Source organism: Temnothorax longispinosus, chromosome 12, assembly GCF_030848805.1.
Source record: "Temnothorax longispinosus isolate EJ_2023e chromosome 12, Tlon_JGU_v1, whole genome shotgun sequence".
NCBI lineage: Eukaryota > Metazoa > Arthropoda > Insecta > Hymenoptera > Formicidae > Temnothorax > Temnothorax longispinosus.
Window position 1 is genome coordinate 2,725,286 of NC_092369.1, and position 18,691 is coordinate 2,743,976.

Here is an 18,691-nt window from a genome sequence, read left to right on the forward strand (position 1 = left end):
ATTTGGGACTACTTTTAGATATATTGTAAAGTAAAATTAGTAAAAACGGAAACGGGTTAACAAGGAGAATAATAACAAAAGAAAAGCTAGTATCGCTTGAGAGAGAAATAAATCGGTATATAAATAATTTAATATTTACATAACTTTAATAACACTATCTATTACAGAGACCAGTTTTGTCATCAGCAAAGTTACGTCATTAGTAAGTATTAAATCATTAATATACCGATTTATCTCAGGTAATTCTAACTGCTATTCCGTATTCTCTCTTTTGTTTACGCGTTTTTGAACAGTTTCACTTTAATTGTATAATTGTGACATTGAATAATGTAAAATATCGTAATAATAGATCGATTAATTGACAAGAAATATTTTTATAGCCTATGATATATCGTGCATATTAAAAGTTGCGAAATGGGCAATTATCTCAAAAAGTATTAGTTTATTGGAAAAATTTTTCAGATAAAAGTCGAAGGGTTTAAAGGGGGCTAATAGACAATCTTATTAGATTTTAGGTCTGGGACCCGTTTTGAGAGGCCCAGAATAGTCCAAATTAAGTTTTTTTAAAATAAAAACTTCCATTTTTTTTATTGTATCATCTTTTTCCACTAATTAATTTCAACAACTTTTGTCTAAAACATTTTTTTACTTGCCTAATCTTTTTCTAAATATTCAAGGAAGACTTGGTAACTTTTTCAACATGCTGCTGCAATAGTACCTCAACTTTTCTAAATATTTGTGTAGACATTTCCTTGAAGCTTTCATGTATTTCTATCATTTTGAATTTCGATGTGTACTGTACTTTGACATAAAGTTGTGCTTAATTGTAGTCACGTGATGTATCACTGTAAAGTTTCGACTTCCCTCTATTCATTAAGCAAATGCTGTCCTTTCTAGTGTGTATACGAAGTTATTGCAAACTATCAAAATGAAGATGGAAAAAGGGCAAATTCGATTTTCTTATATGAGTTCAAATTGAGTAAAGCTTCGGAAACTGCACGCGATATTAACTAAGGGACCGTCAAGAAACGTATAGTTCAACGTTGATTTCACAAATTTCATAGCGGAGACGAAGGTTTAGACTTTAGAAGATGAAGTGGGTGGACGGCCTGAAGTTGTTGATAATGATTAATTAAGAGGCATTATCGATGCAAATTCATTGAAAACCACTAGAGAAGTTGCACAAATACTTAACGTAGACCATTCAATGAGCCGAGGTATTCACATTTGAAGTTAAAGATTAAAAACCACAATTATTTTTGTACCAAACTAATACATAGTAAAACTTTTTTCTTAAGTATGCTTTGTCCTATCCGTGCCATTTAGATTGTAACCGAAACAACATCTTTTGATAAAGTCTTTTTTAAAACGTCTATAAAACGTCTTCTAGATATGCGCGTTGTGTCAGTAGGTTATTATTTTTCTTATTATATATTTTAACCCTCCATTGCCCTTGAGGTAAACGCTCATATCAGAGCAAAGTTTACTAAACTTAAGATTAGTTTTCTTTATTATAATTTAATTTTTGTATTATAATCCGAAAAAACAACACCGGACTAATATAGTGATACACGTAGTACAGGCGCGGTACGGCGTTCATATGGGAGCACTAACATTTATTTGCTAAACAAGGACAATGGATAATCCAACAAACTGTATCCGCGTTGATTATTATCGACTCAGCAGGCAAATCAGATCGATAAATCAGGCTGCTATAACCTAACAAATTATGGCACTTTGCTATATATATCTATAAATATAACTCATAATTAAAATTGAGCCTAATTTTATTATTAATTTCTTAAATTTCAGCTACGCATGGTACATGAAACAAGACTTGGAAAGACTATTAGAAGTGCGTAAACGTGTGAACATTTTACCGCTTGGTAGTGGTGCAATAGCAGGAAATCCTTTTTCAATCAATCGTCAGTTTTTGGCAATAGAACTTGGATTTGACGAAATTACTCAAAATAGTATGCATGCTGTTGGAGATCGAGATTTTGTCGGTATGTTTTACAAATATAATGCTTATTTCAGATAAAAACTAGTAAATATTGGTAGATTAAATAATGTAACAATATCTTGTAGGGGAGCGTAGGGTAGAGCGGGACTAGTTGTGACACTTTTTAGAAATTTCATGTATCTTCTAAGTTACTGGTCCCACTGGTCAGATGATGCTATTATTCAAAAAAACAGTTTCTAATCATTTAGATCCTCTACGTTTCTTTTGCTTTGTTCATGTGCAACAGTAGTGTACAAACACTTGAACAAAACGATGCAAGTGTCACAGCTAACCTATCAGTAGGGTAAGTTGTGACACCCGTTGTTTGTTAGCATTGTTGTTTTTTGTCAATAAGTTCGTACTGTGGTTGTGACGCAATTAGTAACAAAGTCAGTAATAATTAGTTAAAAACGTTGAATTCATGATGTTTTTGATATAAAGATATACAAAATTGATTAAATTAAATAAACAACTTAAATCAAATAAACAATTAATGATATCGAAAAATTATTGAACAATCATTATTTCAGTAAATATGCATAAAAGGTTACACCTCACCAATTTTATCGCCACTTAAATATATCATAGGGGAGGTCTTTCTGAGTAATTCCACGCCAGAAAAAAGTGGGGGACGGCATTAATTAAAAAAAAATAGCAAATTAAAGTTTCACACAATTTTAATACTTTTTTTTAGGTATTATAAAGTCACATTAGTTCTAAGAGAAATAATTTGCTGATATGTGCTACCGTCCCTCCCCCGCAAGCAAGGGTGGGTGGGGGTGGACGTCGGTTCGCGTAAAAAATCATGGATATTTTGTCAACAATCGAATTGACCGACCTATTGTTACCGTTAACGAGGTTGAAAAATTCGTGTAATTGCATGGTAAAATCTTCTAATGAATTGTGCAAAATTGATCAATTCGAAAAGAATTTATCGCCGCGCTTGAATTCATTTCAACTTCTACATATTTTATCTTTAACAATATTATTTACAAACTTTCGGTGCACCTATGGGATCACCTTTATCGCCAATAGTCGCTGATGTCGTCATGTAGGATTTAGAAAAAAAGGCATTAAGCTCTATTGACTTGCATCCATTAATATTTCTTAGATACGTGGATGATATAATATTAGCTGCGCCGCGCGATATGATTGAATACATTTTAAGGGGATCCTATAGTGGCAGTCTTTACCGACATTTAGTTAAATGCATTAAGGTGATGCTGGAGCCGTCTGTTTTACCGGCATTTTTTTGTCGTCATGTAGCGTCGTATTAATTTCACAGAATTAAAAATCCTTTTCCAGAATTGCAGTACATACATTAATGAATCAAGGGAACTCCGATTTTATATAGAAAACGAGAAAAAATTACGGAAGTACAGATTTCCTTATCTACTTTTATCCCAATATGGCGTCTCGAGTTGCGGCGAGCTGTCAGCTCGTCACAAGATGTATTTCATATAAGAGATATACCATTGGTATGAACGCGAAAACAAGTTCCCCTGAATTGCACAACAATAAAAACATCAATAAACCCCCCAAATCAAGATTTGGAAGCGTAATATAAAAGTATGATGTCGATGTGTATCGTGCGTATGTATGCGTGCATTGTGGATAAGAGTAGAGCGCAAAATAGCAGAAGATTAGTTCCGAGATATTCGGATAGAGGCGTTATAAATTTCCATGGCATGCACCGTATGCACGCACGCACGATCGCACGCACGCACGCACACATTCAGATATGAGTGTAGAGGACGAAGGGTAAGAAGTGTGAGGTGAGATTATACATCTGTCATCATCTGTCACTATCATAGCAAATGTGTTTTTCAGTATTTAGTAAGTGAATGTGTTGCATACTGTGTTTACGCGAATGTTACTTCTGTAGTAACTTACGATAATTCACTCCGCGTAAACGCAGAGACCTTCGTTTACGTGGAGTAATTATCATATGTTACTACAGAATAAACCCGTTGACGCAGAGTGAATTATCGTATAAGTTACTTACTATCGTAAGAAGTAACGCTCGCGTAAACGTAGTAACAATAAATGTGTAAATGTGTATGCATAATATTTTTAGGCTATATTTATATATTACATTGGCTGCATTCCGATATTCACTGTCAGTACTGAATATTCCCAATAAACACAAATACGTTCTATGTACGTACAACGGACGTCCATGCCGGACGTTGTGTATGTACGTCCACGGACGTCCATACCAAGTACAGCGGACATACACGGGGCGTCCACTGTACGTCCGTTTGCAACTCTAGTGGACATCCATAAGACGTCCATTATTGGATGAATGGATCTTAAATGGACAAATTATGGATCTTAAATGGACAAAATTCAAACCTTTACTGGACATATTTCGGCTTATTATATACATGCATAATTCATAATTAATTAGGTAATTAATCGTTAACAACAATTTTGTAGAACTGAAATATTTGTATTTTTTATTTACTGTGTGTGTGTACAAATATATATATATATATATATATATATATATATATCTCATTTTTACTTTACTTCATATATATATTTGTTTGAGATCGCGATCAGTCGCATCGCAAGGAAATCGCGTTCGGTGCATGTCAGCGCAAGCACGCTTTCTATAAAATACTCGTCTAAATAACTTTGCTTCAAAGGAATAATTTTCGTCACGTTATAGCATATGGATCGATCTTTCGTTACATTCCGGAAAGTTCGCTAATTGTTAGCAATAACACAGCCACGGTTGACCGGTCGCGCAGATAAAGTCAAACAACAACGCTCTCACAAAAGAAGGATCCATGCTATAAACAAAGCAGTCAAAACCAAGTAACGTTCCCGTCGGGTCGTCACGTGAACACGGTGACGTCCACACGGTGACGTAGGGCTCCGATGGCCAATCACCCTCCCGAAATTCTGGGAAATCTGCCGGGAGGGAGTTTCGCCTCGGAGGTGATAAAAGGACCACCGTTGCGCCGCGGAATCGATTTCGTTCGCAGATCACCGCTAGTACACCGCTTTTCTATACCGCTTAAACCGCTTTTCGCAAAGATATCCGCACTCGCTTAACCGCTCGCCGCTTTGCCGTGCTAAAATCTGTGCGCACTCACGGCACGTTGCCTGAAAAAGGACCCGTGTAAATAACTGTACATATTTGTGAAATAGACATTGCTTATTTTTGTGTAAATCTGGACTTGCTGTTTCTCTCTGTTCCTTGTGGTCGTCTCGTTACCTCGCGCTATACCGCGCTCCCGCGCGCTCTTGAACAATATTATTTTTACTTTAAAAGTATAACACAATATATATTATAATATATTATATATTATATATTTCTTATAAACTATACAAACTAAAAATAAAATAAAATTTAATTACGTTTTTAGACGTCTCTTTCTTGTTTATAAGTTTCATTAGCGAATTCGTATAAGTTTCTATCTCACGTTCGTAACTTGCGAGTTTCTTTGGTATGTTGTTAATAAACGAATCGACTTCACCTATTATTTTATGTCGTCTAGTACTTCCCCCGTCGTCGATTTTCTATAATTTATTTTTTTTTATATTGCTACGTTCCTTTGCTCGTCGTATCCATTTTTGAATAGCTTCTTCGCACTCTTTGTTGGTACAATTTGAGATGCTTCTTTTGACAGAACCTGTAATATATAAACACATGATAAACAATATTTTGAATATTTATTTGAAATAAAATACACATTGTTACAGACATTTATTTTTTTATATTTATTATAATTTATTTTATATTTTTTGTTATATTTTTTATGTTATATTTATTCCTCAATTCTTTATTTTATATATAATTATATCAACGTTTTGATCATTCCTTGGTATAATTTTTGCTTTTTTGATAATTAATTATAATTAATTCAAATTTAATTATTAAATAAGTTAAATAAAAAATAAGTTACATAACAATAAGGAGCCTGATATTAAAAACCAAATTGACTGATAAAAAAATTAATTACAAGTGATTTGATAATAATTTTCGAAAAAAGAATGGTTTTAAAAAAAGCGTTAAGTAAAAGATAATCTAAAAAGCTATTTACCAATTATTAAATCCGCTAGTTTTAATTTGTTAAACGTTTTCTTGGTCCGCCTTCCTAGCCAGCTATAGGTTGCTGCAAGGTCATTTGTGATTAACATCTGCAAAGCCCTTTGTGTAAAATTATATACAGAGCTTCCACCTATTTTTGAAAGTTGATTCATCTGTATGGGCGCTACTACTTATATTATGCGGTATTCTACCTTATTCTATGGTGCGTGAGTAGGAGTTGGCCCAAGGTTTGTGAATCGCAAAGGGGTAGAAAGGAAGATGACACAGATTTGCATTTAACGATTGATATATATTTACACTATATACAACTGTGAATGTGTCAGTGTTTGTAATGTCATTTGCTTGAAAATAATCCTGCCTCCTGTCGGATTGGTCTGCGTGGCCGCGTTTATTCCTTCCTTCCTTGGGCTGGTTTCTATGGAAGTCGAAGGTATCCGTGCGCCTAGGAAGTCGGCGGGCGTCCACGCGCTACTCTGTGTGCCGTAGCAGTCCGTATGTGACCTGAAACAAAGAGCTGGGCGACCAAGCGCCGTAGGTTGGCTGGCGTCTCGCGCTTCGTGCCGGGCGACCAAGCGCCGTAGGTTGGCTGGCGTCTTGCGCCTCTGCTAGGCGACTCGCGCCGTGTAGGTTGACTGGCGACTTTCCTTTCCTTTGACCCACTGGATTTCCAACTCTATTTTGAGTCGTAGTACCACGGCGATTTATACATTAGAGGAGCCTCTGTTTGGGTCCGAGGCGCCCTCTTAGAAATTCAATAATTACTGCTTCGCAGTACTCTTCCGGTAAGCCATGCCACAGTTACAGGAGAGAGCTCTCTGCGACTCGATAGATCATAAACCAAGATTCAAACTATTCATAAAAGTGATAATCAGTCTAGCTATTTTGACATTCAAATTACCAATCAAATATTCTATTGAAAAAGGTGCTATTAATTGATTCTTCAAAAGACCATCAATCAAGACATCTCTTTCATCATTATAACAAGGACACGCCCAAAATACGTGGTTAATATCTTGCAATTCCTCCCCACAAGAACAACCGGGGGAATCAATCCAACCAAATTTAAATTTTGTGGTTCCAACATACGAATATCCCGTAATTAAACGAAATAGCCTACAAATCTCCGTACGATTACCTCTATACTTTAACAAAGATTTTAACTTAATATCTAAGAATTTTTCCATATAATACTTTCCCGTGCCTATATCAATATCATTCAAAAATTGAGCATCCATTTCTTCATACATCTTTATATTATATGAGAGCGCGTCCTTAAACGAGATCTTATTACCAAGAAAAACTCCATTAGTAGCAGCCTCCCTGGCAGCTCTGTCAGCCACCTCATTCCCTTGAATCCCTTTATGGGACGGACACCAGGAGAATTTAATATGTTTATTCTCACAAGCCGCCAATGACAATTTCATTTTTAAATCCGGAATGAGCGGGGAAAGCTTATAATCGTGATTTTCGTTACTTAACGCCTGAATTACGCTGAGGGAATCAGTGCAAATATTAATAAAGTTCCATTCCTGGGACCACACAAGATCGATAGCCTTAGATATGGCCAAGCACTCTGCTGTAAATGAGCTAGATAAAACATTCAATTTGAATTTAAGCAGCAATTCAATTTGTGGGACCCAAACAGCATTACCAACACAGATTCCCTCCGCTGACTCAAATCTCGAGCCGTCAGTGTAAATTACGACTTCCTCCGGAGATGAACGGCGAAAAGAAATCAAATTAAAAAAAGCTTGATTAGGCGATCCATTATCTCTAGCTAACATACCCGATTCTATATCAAAAGTTGTAGAAGTTAAGTCAAATCTATCGGGGTACGAAAAAACAGGATGAAAGGTCCAGGTATATAGACTATTTCTAAAAGGAGCGACCAAAGGCCACCTTTTGACAATGAATGGAATATTTCTGGGAGCCGTCTTTATTGAGATATTATGCAGATTGACAAGTTTATTAACGAGCTTATTATTTCTTAATTGAACAGCTTTATATATAAATTTATCGCACTTGTAGGCAATTCTTCTCACAAATGACTTTTGTCCCCCGAAATGCCAACAGACCCGGTTAGGTGTGGATCTAGGTAATCCCAGAGCAATCTTGTATGCCGAACATAGGAGCCTCTCCACTATAGACGTATATGTATTAGCCGCGCTTATATACCAAATTGCTCCCCATTCTAATTGTGCCCCAATGGTGGCATTAACAAAATTCACCGCTTTAATGGGGTCGATACCCCACGTACGACCAGCTAACCATCTTAGGATGTTGGAAAAACACATAGTTCTAACACGGAGCAAGTTAATATGATTATGCCATCTAAGCCCACAATCCATGTTCATACCCAAATATTTGATTGTATTCATGAACGGTAAAAAACCATTAGTCACCTCCAGCCTATCGGGGATAATAATATTTCTCTTTCTGTGAAAAACGGTGAATTGGGTCTTAGGGAAGGATACACTAAGACCCAAGTCCGATAACCATTCCCTAATCCTATCAAAAGTTCTACTCAGAGTCGATAATATTGTGTCCAGGTTAGAATCTGAACACAAAAACGCTATATCGTCGGCAAATTGGATAACTTTCACATTATGTGGGATAATTTTAAGAATATCCCTTAGGTAGAGCTTAAAAAGGTCGGGACTAAGTACCGAACCCTGATGAAGGCCACTCTGTACCAGACGACTACCAAAAAACCTACCAGATTCGTAAAATTTAACATTCCTCAGACCAATCAGGTTTCTCAGAAACTTCTTATAACCCACAGGAATATTCAGCTCATTGATCATTTTGAACAAAATTTGCGGATTAACGTTATCATACGCACCCTTTATATCCAAGAATATAGCACCAGTCATTTGGCGTAAGGCAAACGATTTATAAATCTCTACATTAATGAATGCCAGGCAATCCTCACAAGATTTACCCCTTCGAAAACCAAATTGACAATTGGGGAATATATAATCCAGCTCGAGAAACTTTTCCAACCTTTTCTTAACCAGTCTTTCCAGTACCTTGAGAACGCACGAGGCCAACGAAATTGGTCTGAATTCATTTTTGTTAGATTTCGGGATCAAAGAGACTTCAAAAAATTTCCAATATTCCGGAAAGGAACCATCTTCCATGATCTGATTAAAAATATCAAGCAGATAAATTATAGCCGAATCAGGCAAAATCCGTAGCAGTTGATTACTAATAAGATCTGGTCCAGGAGAACTTTTGGCCTTCAGAGACATAATAATAGTCTTTAACTCTTGAAATAAAAATTTTTCTTCAAATATAGATGACAATGAATCGGCTGTCACTTCACTCTCAAAGGAATCAGAAACCCAAGGAGGGGCAAGATTATCAATTGTTCTATCAATGGTCAACAATCTACTCTCCGTAGGAGGACTAGGTCTATTAAAGAAAATACTCTTCTTAAAAGCTCCGATTGTATCCCAAAAGGATACAAGGATTTGATGTTCCAATTGAAATTTATGTCATTAATAAAATTTTGAAAATTAATTTTCTTTCTACGTCGAATCGTAATTCTACATTCTCTAGAAAACCTTCTATATTTCAAGAGATTTTCTTCAGAAGGAGAGGACTTGAACTCTTTAAAAGCCTTGCCTCTATTATACACGGCATCCGTACACTCCTCATCCCACCAAGGCGGTCTCATCTTTTTCCTATTTTTAGAATGTCTGATCGGAAAACTTTTACGAGTACCCATCGAAGGGTCAAAAATTGTAATTTCTTTTGAGTCCATGATTTTCGCCCCTGCTCGCAGTGCATTGTCAATTATACTCTCGTACCACCACTCATATTTCTTTGTAGTAGAATCCATAGTTACAGAAGCCTCGTTCATCTTGGAATTCATTAACTCACAAAAGAGTGATTCATCTAACGAAGTGATATTAAGTCTTTTTTTACCTAGGTCATTGCACGATTCATCCACACAATGACCAAAATGGAATTGAGTAACAATAGGAAAATGATCACTACCCATTGGATCATCCAGAGTGTACCAGGAATATCTTGAATTAATATCATTCGAGACTAAAGTAAGGTCGGGAACACTAATATGATTCATGTTATCAGAGACTCTAGTAGGATTACCATCATTCAAATAAGAAAATCTCGTATGAACCAACGCCTCTGCCAAGGCTCTTCCATCTCGGTTCGGGTGTGAAGAACCCCAAGATAAATGTTGCGTATTGAAATCGCCACAAATAATAACACCCTTAGAACTCCAAGACGACTCTATCGCGCGGAAGAAATCCGTCCATCCGGCCTCATTTATATGAGTGTTAGGAGGTTTATATAAGGAGACAATTATCACTCGGTTTTGACATAGTCTGTCGCATTTTATAGAAATTACTGAGTATTCAAGACCCAAGAAATCCGGGAATTCTACATCGATGAAAATCGGATCCAGTTCCTTCCTACAAATAATCGCCGTACCTCCTCCCATGTGTTCTCTATCATTTCTAAATGTGAAAAAATCTTTAAACTGAAAATAACTCCGATTTTGAAGCCACGTTTCTTGTAAGCAAACGATGTCGTATTCTCTAATGAGGCTCGAAAGCTCCGGTTGTTTGTTAGAAGCACTTCTAATATTCCATTGCAAAACTTTAAGAGAGTTAGAGAACGTGATATAATTAATATAATCAAAAGAAATAAATTAATCGACAAGTACAACCAACGAGCCATCAGTTATTATTATTATTATTCATAATCGCGGATTCGTTACTGAAAAGAATTCTCATATATTCTACAAGGGCTAAGTTTCTATCCCTCTCATTTGAATTCGAAACGTATATTTTCTTTAGATCTTCTATTATAATATCCGGACGGGGAAAAGTAATAGCAACATCCATATCGCTAGTGCTCCGAGTCTCTGCTGAAATTACTAATTGATTCTCATTAGATGCCTTCAATGTTTCATTACGGGATGAATCCGTATCGGAAAAACTACTATGCGTAGATTTCCTATCCCTCCTTGAAGAGGGAATACCCACTCGAAAAAATCGAGACGGAAGCCGTTCACGTTGATCAGCCTCCGCCCCACCCACAAAGGATCCAAAACTCCAACCACGAAAAGCAGCAGATCTTAACAGTTTCTCCGCCTGATTACAGGAAGTAATCCTTTTCGAGGTGATCAAATTCCTGGCTCTAAATTGTGAAACATTAGCAAATGCCATAACAGTATTAACGAGTTTGTGTTTCAAAAATACCGGGCACGACACATCAGAGGAATAATGATCGCCCTTACAATTTATACATTTTACTACTACGTTCGATCTGTCACATGACTCCGATGTATGTTTGCCTCCACAATATCCACAGGTCAGTTCACCTCTGCAAAAGGCAGCTGAATGGCCCCATTTAGAGCATTTAATACACCTTCGAACTCTGTTTACGAAGGGGTTGACTTTACACTTCACCCTATAAAAAAGGACTGATTCCGGCAACAAACTAGACATAAATGTAATTTTAATTGAAAAAGAATCTTTGAGCTCATTACCGTCTTTCTTATCTCGGAATTTCAACCTCTCTATTGAATGTATATTGATATCTTCATCCAAGAGCGTCAAGTTTTCTAATAATTCACTCTCAGAGAATGAAGGATCAATGCCTCTAATGGTTCCGGATCTGAATATCTTATAGTTAGGGATATATGCTACCCAAAAGGGAGGTAATATACCAATTGACTCAACTAATCCATTTGCTTCAGTATAACTGTTGAATTCAATACACACCACGTTTTTCCCCAACTTCCTAATAACTTTAATATTATTAAAGTTTTTACATAATGATTTCCCTATGCTCATTGGGTGTAAATTACCTATATTATATACCTCGGAGTCGCCCGACGCCAATGATTCAACATGTACTAAGAAAGGAGCTAAACTATGATTGTTATATCTATTGGCCTTCTGTGCCGCAATGAATTGTGTTCTTTTCGGAATTTCTATGGAACCCCCTTCAGAGGGTCTCACAGTTTTATTCAGAGGAGAAGAAGAATCCATGTCCGAATTATTCTTATTGGTGTCTTTGTTACGGTTTGGCGAAGTACGAGACAAAGTTCTATTCAATAAAGAAGAGGAGGAATCCAAAAGGAGCTCCTCCGGACCCCTATCACACCTTTGCCTTTTTTCCTCTTTACAAGAGTTAGGCGACTTATCTTCAAAAGAAAGATTTTTCTTCTTAGAGTTCCTCGGCATATTCAGTTCTTATCAGGTTAACATAAACAAATTAATTACTGAATAAGCAAAATGAGTAATCTAATATTAAACCAACAAGATATATATGTCAAGTAATCGACTGAGATAATATATCTATGTTATCCAAAAATAAATTTTATAATATTATTCATATAAATTAAAGGAACATCACTAACTGAGCTATATAAATGTTATATTTGCCGAAATTAAATGTAAGGATCAAAACAACTCGTCAGACTCTCGTCCAGGGATTAGGCAAGGAAAAAATACCACTCACTCTCGTCACGCGTGTTTATCTGAGAGCGTGAACGCTAGTGGTAAACACATGCCATGTATACAAATACCATACAGTGGCTTAATATCAATATTTACTAATTAAATGTTGTCAAATCTTTCATGGCAGTTTAACAGAAAATAATAGGCAATGGAAAATGTTATATACTCACTCTCGTTACGCGTGATCTTCTTACACGCGCAAATATGTAAGAGCATGAACACCTGTGGCAACCGCGTGCTACGTGTATGTAAGCCACAATTATGGGTGTATATATAAATGACTGAAAGTTTAATATTATACTAAATCCTTAATCCTAATCCTAAATAAAGAAACTGAACATCAATTAAGTGAAAAACTATATATCATTCATAAGTACTATTCACTCTCGTCACGCATGATCTTTTCACATGCACATATATGTACGAAAGTGTGAATCATTCAATTTAAATGCGAAAATAAATATACAACTCATATAATTATACATTTAATATTGCCAAATCTTTAATCCTACTCCTAAATATATCACTCATAAGTACCATTAACTCTCGTCACGCGTGATCTTTTCACACGCACATATATGCGCGAAAGCGTGACTCATTCAATTTAAATGCAATAATAAATAAACAATTCATAGAATTAGACATTTACATTGCCCAATCTTTTATCTTACTCCTAAATGTATCACTCATAAGTACCATTAACTCTCGTCACACGTGATCTTTTCATACGCACATACATGAACGAAAACGTGAATCATTCAATTTAAATGCAAAAATAAATATACAACTCATAGAATTAAACATTTAATATTACCAAATCTTTAATCTTATTCCTAAATAGAGAAAGAGAACATCGAATCACAAATAAATTCCAATTCAATAAATCGTATAATTTAAATGTAAATCCGAAGAACTAATCACTAAATACGCGAAATAAATAAACTAGAAAGTGATATATCGGGAAAATAATCAACTAGGGTGAGTTGTACAAACGTTATATCTATCGAAATCATATATAAAAGTCAAGGTAACTTATCCTGTTCTCGTCCAAGGACCATCCATGGTAGTAAACAGGAAATAATAGGCAAGGGAAAGTACTACTCACTCTCGTTACGCGTGATCTTCATATGCGAGAGCGTGAACGCCCGTGGTAACCGCGTGCCACGTGTATGTACGCCACAATTCCAAAGTTTAATATTATATTAAATCCTTAATCCTAATCTTAACACACATATTGATACCACAAATATTAAATCAGGGGTAAAACACATAAATATATAAACAAATTCAATAAATCCTTTAAACTAAAGTAAGGATAAAAATAATTCGAATGTAAAAATAATAATTGTAACTTATGAAAAACGATTCTTTAAAGATCTATCAAGCCCCGTGAGGGGACTCACCATCCTTTAATATGCAAAGTGGCTTATCTTTATGGCTAATTCGGAGTAACTTTATTCGATCCTCCGCATTCCATCCGTTTCTCCTTCCACCGAGTTCCGTACTCCACTTTGGATTTCCTACTCCACTTTGAATCGCAGTACTCCGGTAATTCGGAGTATCTTTACGTCTATATAATTCCGTCACGAATTCCACACTATTCGTTCCTCCGCATTTCCTCACATTTCTTCTTCCGCCAAGTATCGTACTCAGAAATATGCCGCACGTCCGATCCTCACGACGGCTCACGACGGAATCCCGACTGGCGACTTGCGCCTCGTGTCAGGCGACTCGCGCCGAGTAGGTCGGCAAGCGTCTTGCGCTGTAACCGGGCGACTGGCGCCGAGGAGTTCGGCGAGCGACTGGCGCTATGGCCGGGCGACTAGCGCCGAGGAGTTCGGAGAGCGTTAGTGTGCTACTGCCGAGGGCGTCCAGGCGCCTCGAGTCGGTGAGCATTCACGCGCTACTGCCGAACGGCGACCAAGCGCCTTGAGGGTCGACGAGCGTCTAGTGCTGTGGTCGGGAGACTCGCGCCGTCGTAGGCGACTCGCGCCGAGGAAGCGGCTAGCGCTATATAGGCGACCGGCGCCGAGGAAGCGACTAGCGCTGCAGGCGACTTGCGCCGAAGTAGCGACTAGCGCTGTATAGGTAGGCTTCAGCGTCTTAGCGCTTTATGCTTGTGGGGACTGGCGCCGGGAAGATCTGTACGAGCCCGTAGGGGGTCTCCCTTTATACTACTCGGTGCGGAAGTTTGAACTCGCGCAAATGCCCCGGCGATGCGACGCCTAACGGCGTTGGCGCGAACTGCCGGTATTGCGGGCCTTCGCGCAGGCCTGTATCATTGGTAGCGCGGACCGCCACAATCTGTAACATTCAAAATAAAAATAATTATATTAACTGAAATTTCATTATTTAATAAAATACATGTTGTAACATTGCAATAAAAATATAACATATATTTGAGAACAACAGACATTATAAAAAATTACCGCAACGTTAAAATTTGTTTCGTCATTAAGATGTTCATCGACGCGGATTAGATTTTCTTCATTTTGCAAAGGAAAATCAAAAAGTGTGAAAAATGAAGTTGCTTGGTCCTGCACTCGATTCTCCTTATCATTCGTAAGAAGACGATTAATAGATGTAGTTAATTCTTGCAGAGAATCTGTATACTGCCACATATTTGCTTTTAGCATGTTTTGTTGGCGAATTATTTCTTTAAAGTAATTTTCTGGAAAAATAGTTTAATATATTTATCAATCAATTATCAAACATATAGTAATTTCGATAATAAATTCATTATTTTATAATAAGATTGATAATAAGTTTATCGAAAATAAACTTTATACTAAATATATATGTTACTCGCAATCGTCGAATTTGCTCATTGCCCGAATTTTTTAACCAACGCGGTGTTTTCCAACGCTTAGTGCAGATCGAAATAAATACCCAAAACGCGTTGTGGACATTTAAGCTTACTCGCATCGCGTTGGTTAAAAAATTCGGGCAATGGGAAAATTCAGCGATTGCGAGTAACATATACATACCACAATTGTTTTTCAAATGCACTGGACAACATTTACATTCTGTCATAAATGGTTGATGATCATTCAAATCTCTTCGTTGCTATTTAAATTTTTGTTATTATCTACAAAGTGTACAAAAAAATACGTTATAAGTTTTTACATTTTGTAAAAAGTTGTGATTAATAATTCTATATTACGAAAAACAATTTACCATTAGATTTTGATAAGTTCTTTCGAAATTTGTCAGTATTTCGTAATCTGTCACTGTCATTAGTAGCTTTATTGCTTATTTTTCTTTTCTTTGTTTTTATAAAAGTACTGATACTTTCTGAAAGAAAAAACGATTAAGGACCAAACGACTATGTGTTTTTTGAATTCATTAATTGTTCGCTACTTTTTTATTTTATCCCTAAAATCTTACCATTTTTTAAAAGGTTTTAAGTTTTTAAAGATTCTATCTAAATGTATACGAACCATTTGTTAAACGTGGTGGAGTCGGTAATTTAGTTGGAGACAAATTGTTATTATCGTCTGATGTCGATGAATTGTTCTCTTCAAACGAAGAGCCATAAGTTTTTTTCGTCACTTTCCTTTTATTTCCGAATGACCTATCAGAATTTATGTCGGATGAATATTCTGCCTTGCAACATTTTTCTTGTGCTGTAGAATAATTGGCTAGAACAAAATAAGTATAACGTTACGACAATGCAATAAATAGATTCTTTGTCACTTGATACATTAAAACGCAATAAGTAGTATATTTACAGAAAGTGCCATTTCGCAAAATCCTTAGGATATGAAGGCCAAGAAACATTGAGTTCATTATGATTTTTTATTGCGGCCGTTAACTTTTCAGGTGTGAGTGACGGCCAGTAACACTTGTTATCGTGTATCCAATTACTTGGAACTGCTTCTACAGTATCTTCTTCCGTGAAAATGACAACTGTCCATGTCTTCGCCATTTTTTCCTGCGAATTATTAACAAATTGTGTACGCAACTTCAAATACATAACTTTAAATTAATAATTTCAATTATACAATAAGTATTCGGAATCAAACCGTTAACGAACAGAAGGGAACTCGATTTTTTGTCTTATCGTAAAATTTATTTAATTCTCACAATCAGATATATATATATAGCTCAAAATAATACTTTTTATATTATAATAATATTCTTTAGAACATTATTCATCTTTTTTTTTAAATATTGAGAAGTTAAACCTGATTTAAGACAAGAAGAATTTATCTATATTTTTATTAATTTTAATTGTAAAATATAATCGACATAATTTAAATGATCTTAAATTGAAAATTTTTAATATGTAAAAATAAAATTATTAAAATTCTAAAATCTATCTAAATTTGATCAGACGGAATGAAGCAAGGGAAAAGTAACAAATTTATCTTCAAAATGTAATCTTATACATTTATGCGATATTTCATTTATGTTCCAACTTTGAAGATCATTAACAACATTTTCTACTAAATATATGCCTAAATCAGAAGACTTGCATGGCTCATTATAAAAATCTTTTTTTGATTCAAAATTCCCAATTATTACTGTATTTTCATTGTTACTAGCAATATTTTTAATTAAAATAATGTCACCGTTATTTAACGTACAACAATTGTCTGGTTCTTTTATTTTCAAAGTAAAATTAGAAAACACTATTTTTTCCCACTGACTAGTATACCGAAATTGATCTAAAAGTCCGTTATCATGTTTATTTAATAATTTGGGTTTCGAATTTAATTTATTTTCTTCATTTAATGCCGCAAAATTTTCTTCATATATACGATTTATTATCTGTTGTAATGGTTTATCTTTTTTACGAATATATCCTTTTATCTTTTGCATATAATTTTCGAAGGGATAGGCACTGTATTCTTGTAAAATTCCAAATTTTTTTATATCACCGCATAAATGTAATAAATTATGAATATTAATTGAACAATTGTCTTTGCCATACAAGATTATATAAGTTTTTATAAAATAATTAAGAAGAGAATTAGCATACTCTAAATATCTAACATGATGAGGAGATGATAAAATAGTGATGGCTACATTTAAAGACATAAAATTGAGATATTTGTCACGATTAAGTACAGATTTTAAAACAACAGGACCTGTGTATAATAAAAATTGTCTAAATTCTGTAGCCTTCCACCTCCTACTTTCTACTAATGATCTCGGATGACGATTAAATTCTAATGGAATATTTTTAATTTGATTTATTAATAAATGAGAAATTTCTGAAATTTGTGCATAAGATAATTTTGTTGATGGTTTACCAAAACACCACATATTCACTACTACATTTAACACCTAGATCAATTAAATGCATCGGATCCACAGGAAAATCATCAATCATATTTAAATGTTTGATTAATTCGAGATCTGAAGTTTTTGAATTTATGTGGTGTTCTTCTTGAGATTTAGATCTAAAATCAAAATCGGTCCTATCACGGAATTTATTTAAATTCGAGAAACAAACTCTACCGTTAATATAATCTCCTTCTATAACACATTTTGTACATGAATAATAACCGGTATGACCCTTCGTAAATTTAATAAATGCCTTAGCAGGTGTATCGCAAATAAAACCTTTAATTTTAAATGGATAATTAAATCTTTCGTGTTCTCTATTTATTATGATACCATGCGTTGATAAATCTATAACTTCGGCGATAAAATCTTTCAAAAATACATTTGCATCGTCCGGCTTTCTTTCACCGCAATATATACCTACAACATTTACTTTATTACGATTTTCAACCAAACTACATAATATTGGCCACAACTGCTGATTCGAACTTTTAAAAAGTGGTAAACCATCAATATTTATGTAAACTTCTATTTGTTGTAAATTTTTTAACGTTACAAATGAAGATAATTTCTGAATGCAATTATTCAAACCAAAATGATAATAATGTCCTGGTTCAACAATTTTTAATGTATTTTTTCTAGGAGTTTTCATTAATACGCGAGCATCTGAAGGTAATTCATCATGTTTGGATTTTAAAATATTCTTGTAATTCGTTAAATGCGACATGAGTAATTTTATTTTTCAAAGCCCAAGTAACAAGCTGTGATTGTAATGAATATTTATTGGCTGTATTATTGAAGTCTTCAAAATTATGAATTGATTCGTTATTTAAA

General features: G+C 35.1%; 1 protein-coding gene across 4 annotated transcripts in view; it reads left to right on the top strand.

Annotated features, from left to right (window-relative positions):
- Argl (Argininosuccinate lyase) overlaps nt 1-18,691 on the top strand; it is a 336,643-nt gene that overhangs the window by 236,737 nt on the left and 81,215 nt on the right. For all 4 annotated transcript variants that reach the window (XM_071794501.1, XM_071794503.1, XM_071794504.1 and 1 more), the window contains exon 7: nt 1,813-2,006. In XM_071794501.1, the coding sequence (XP_071650602.1) occupies nt 1,813-2,006 (194 nt within the window). The remainder of the gene's footprint in view (nt 1-1,812; nt 2,007-18,691) is intronic.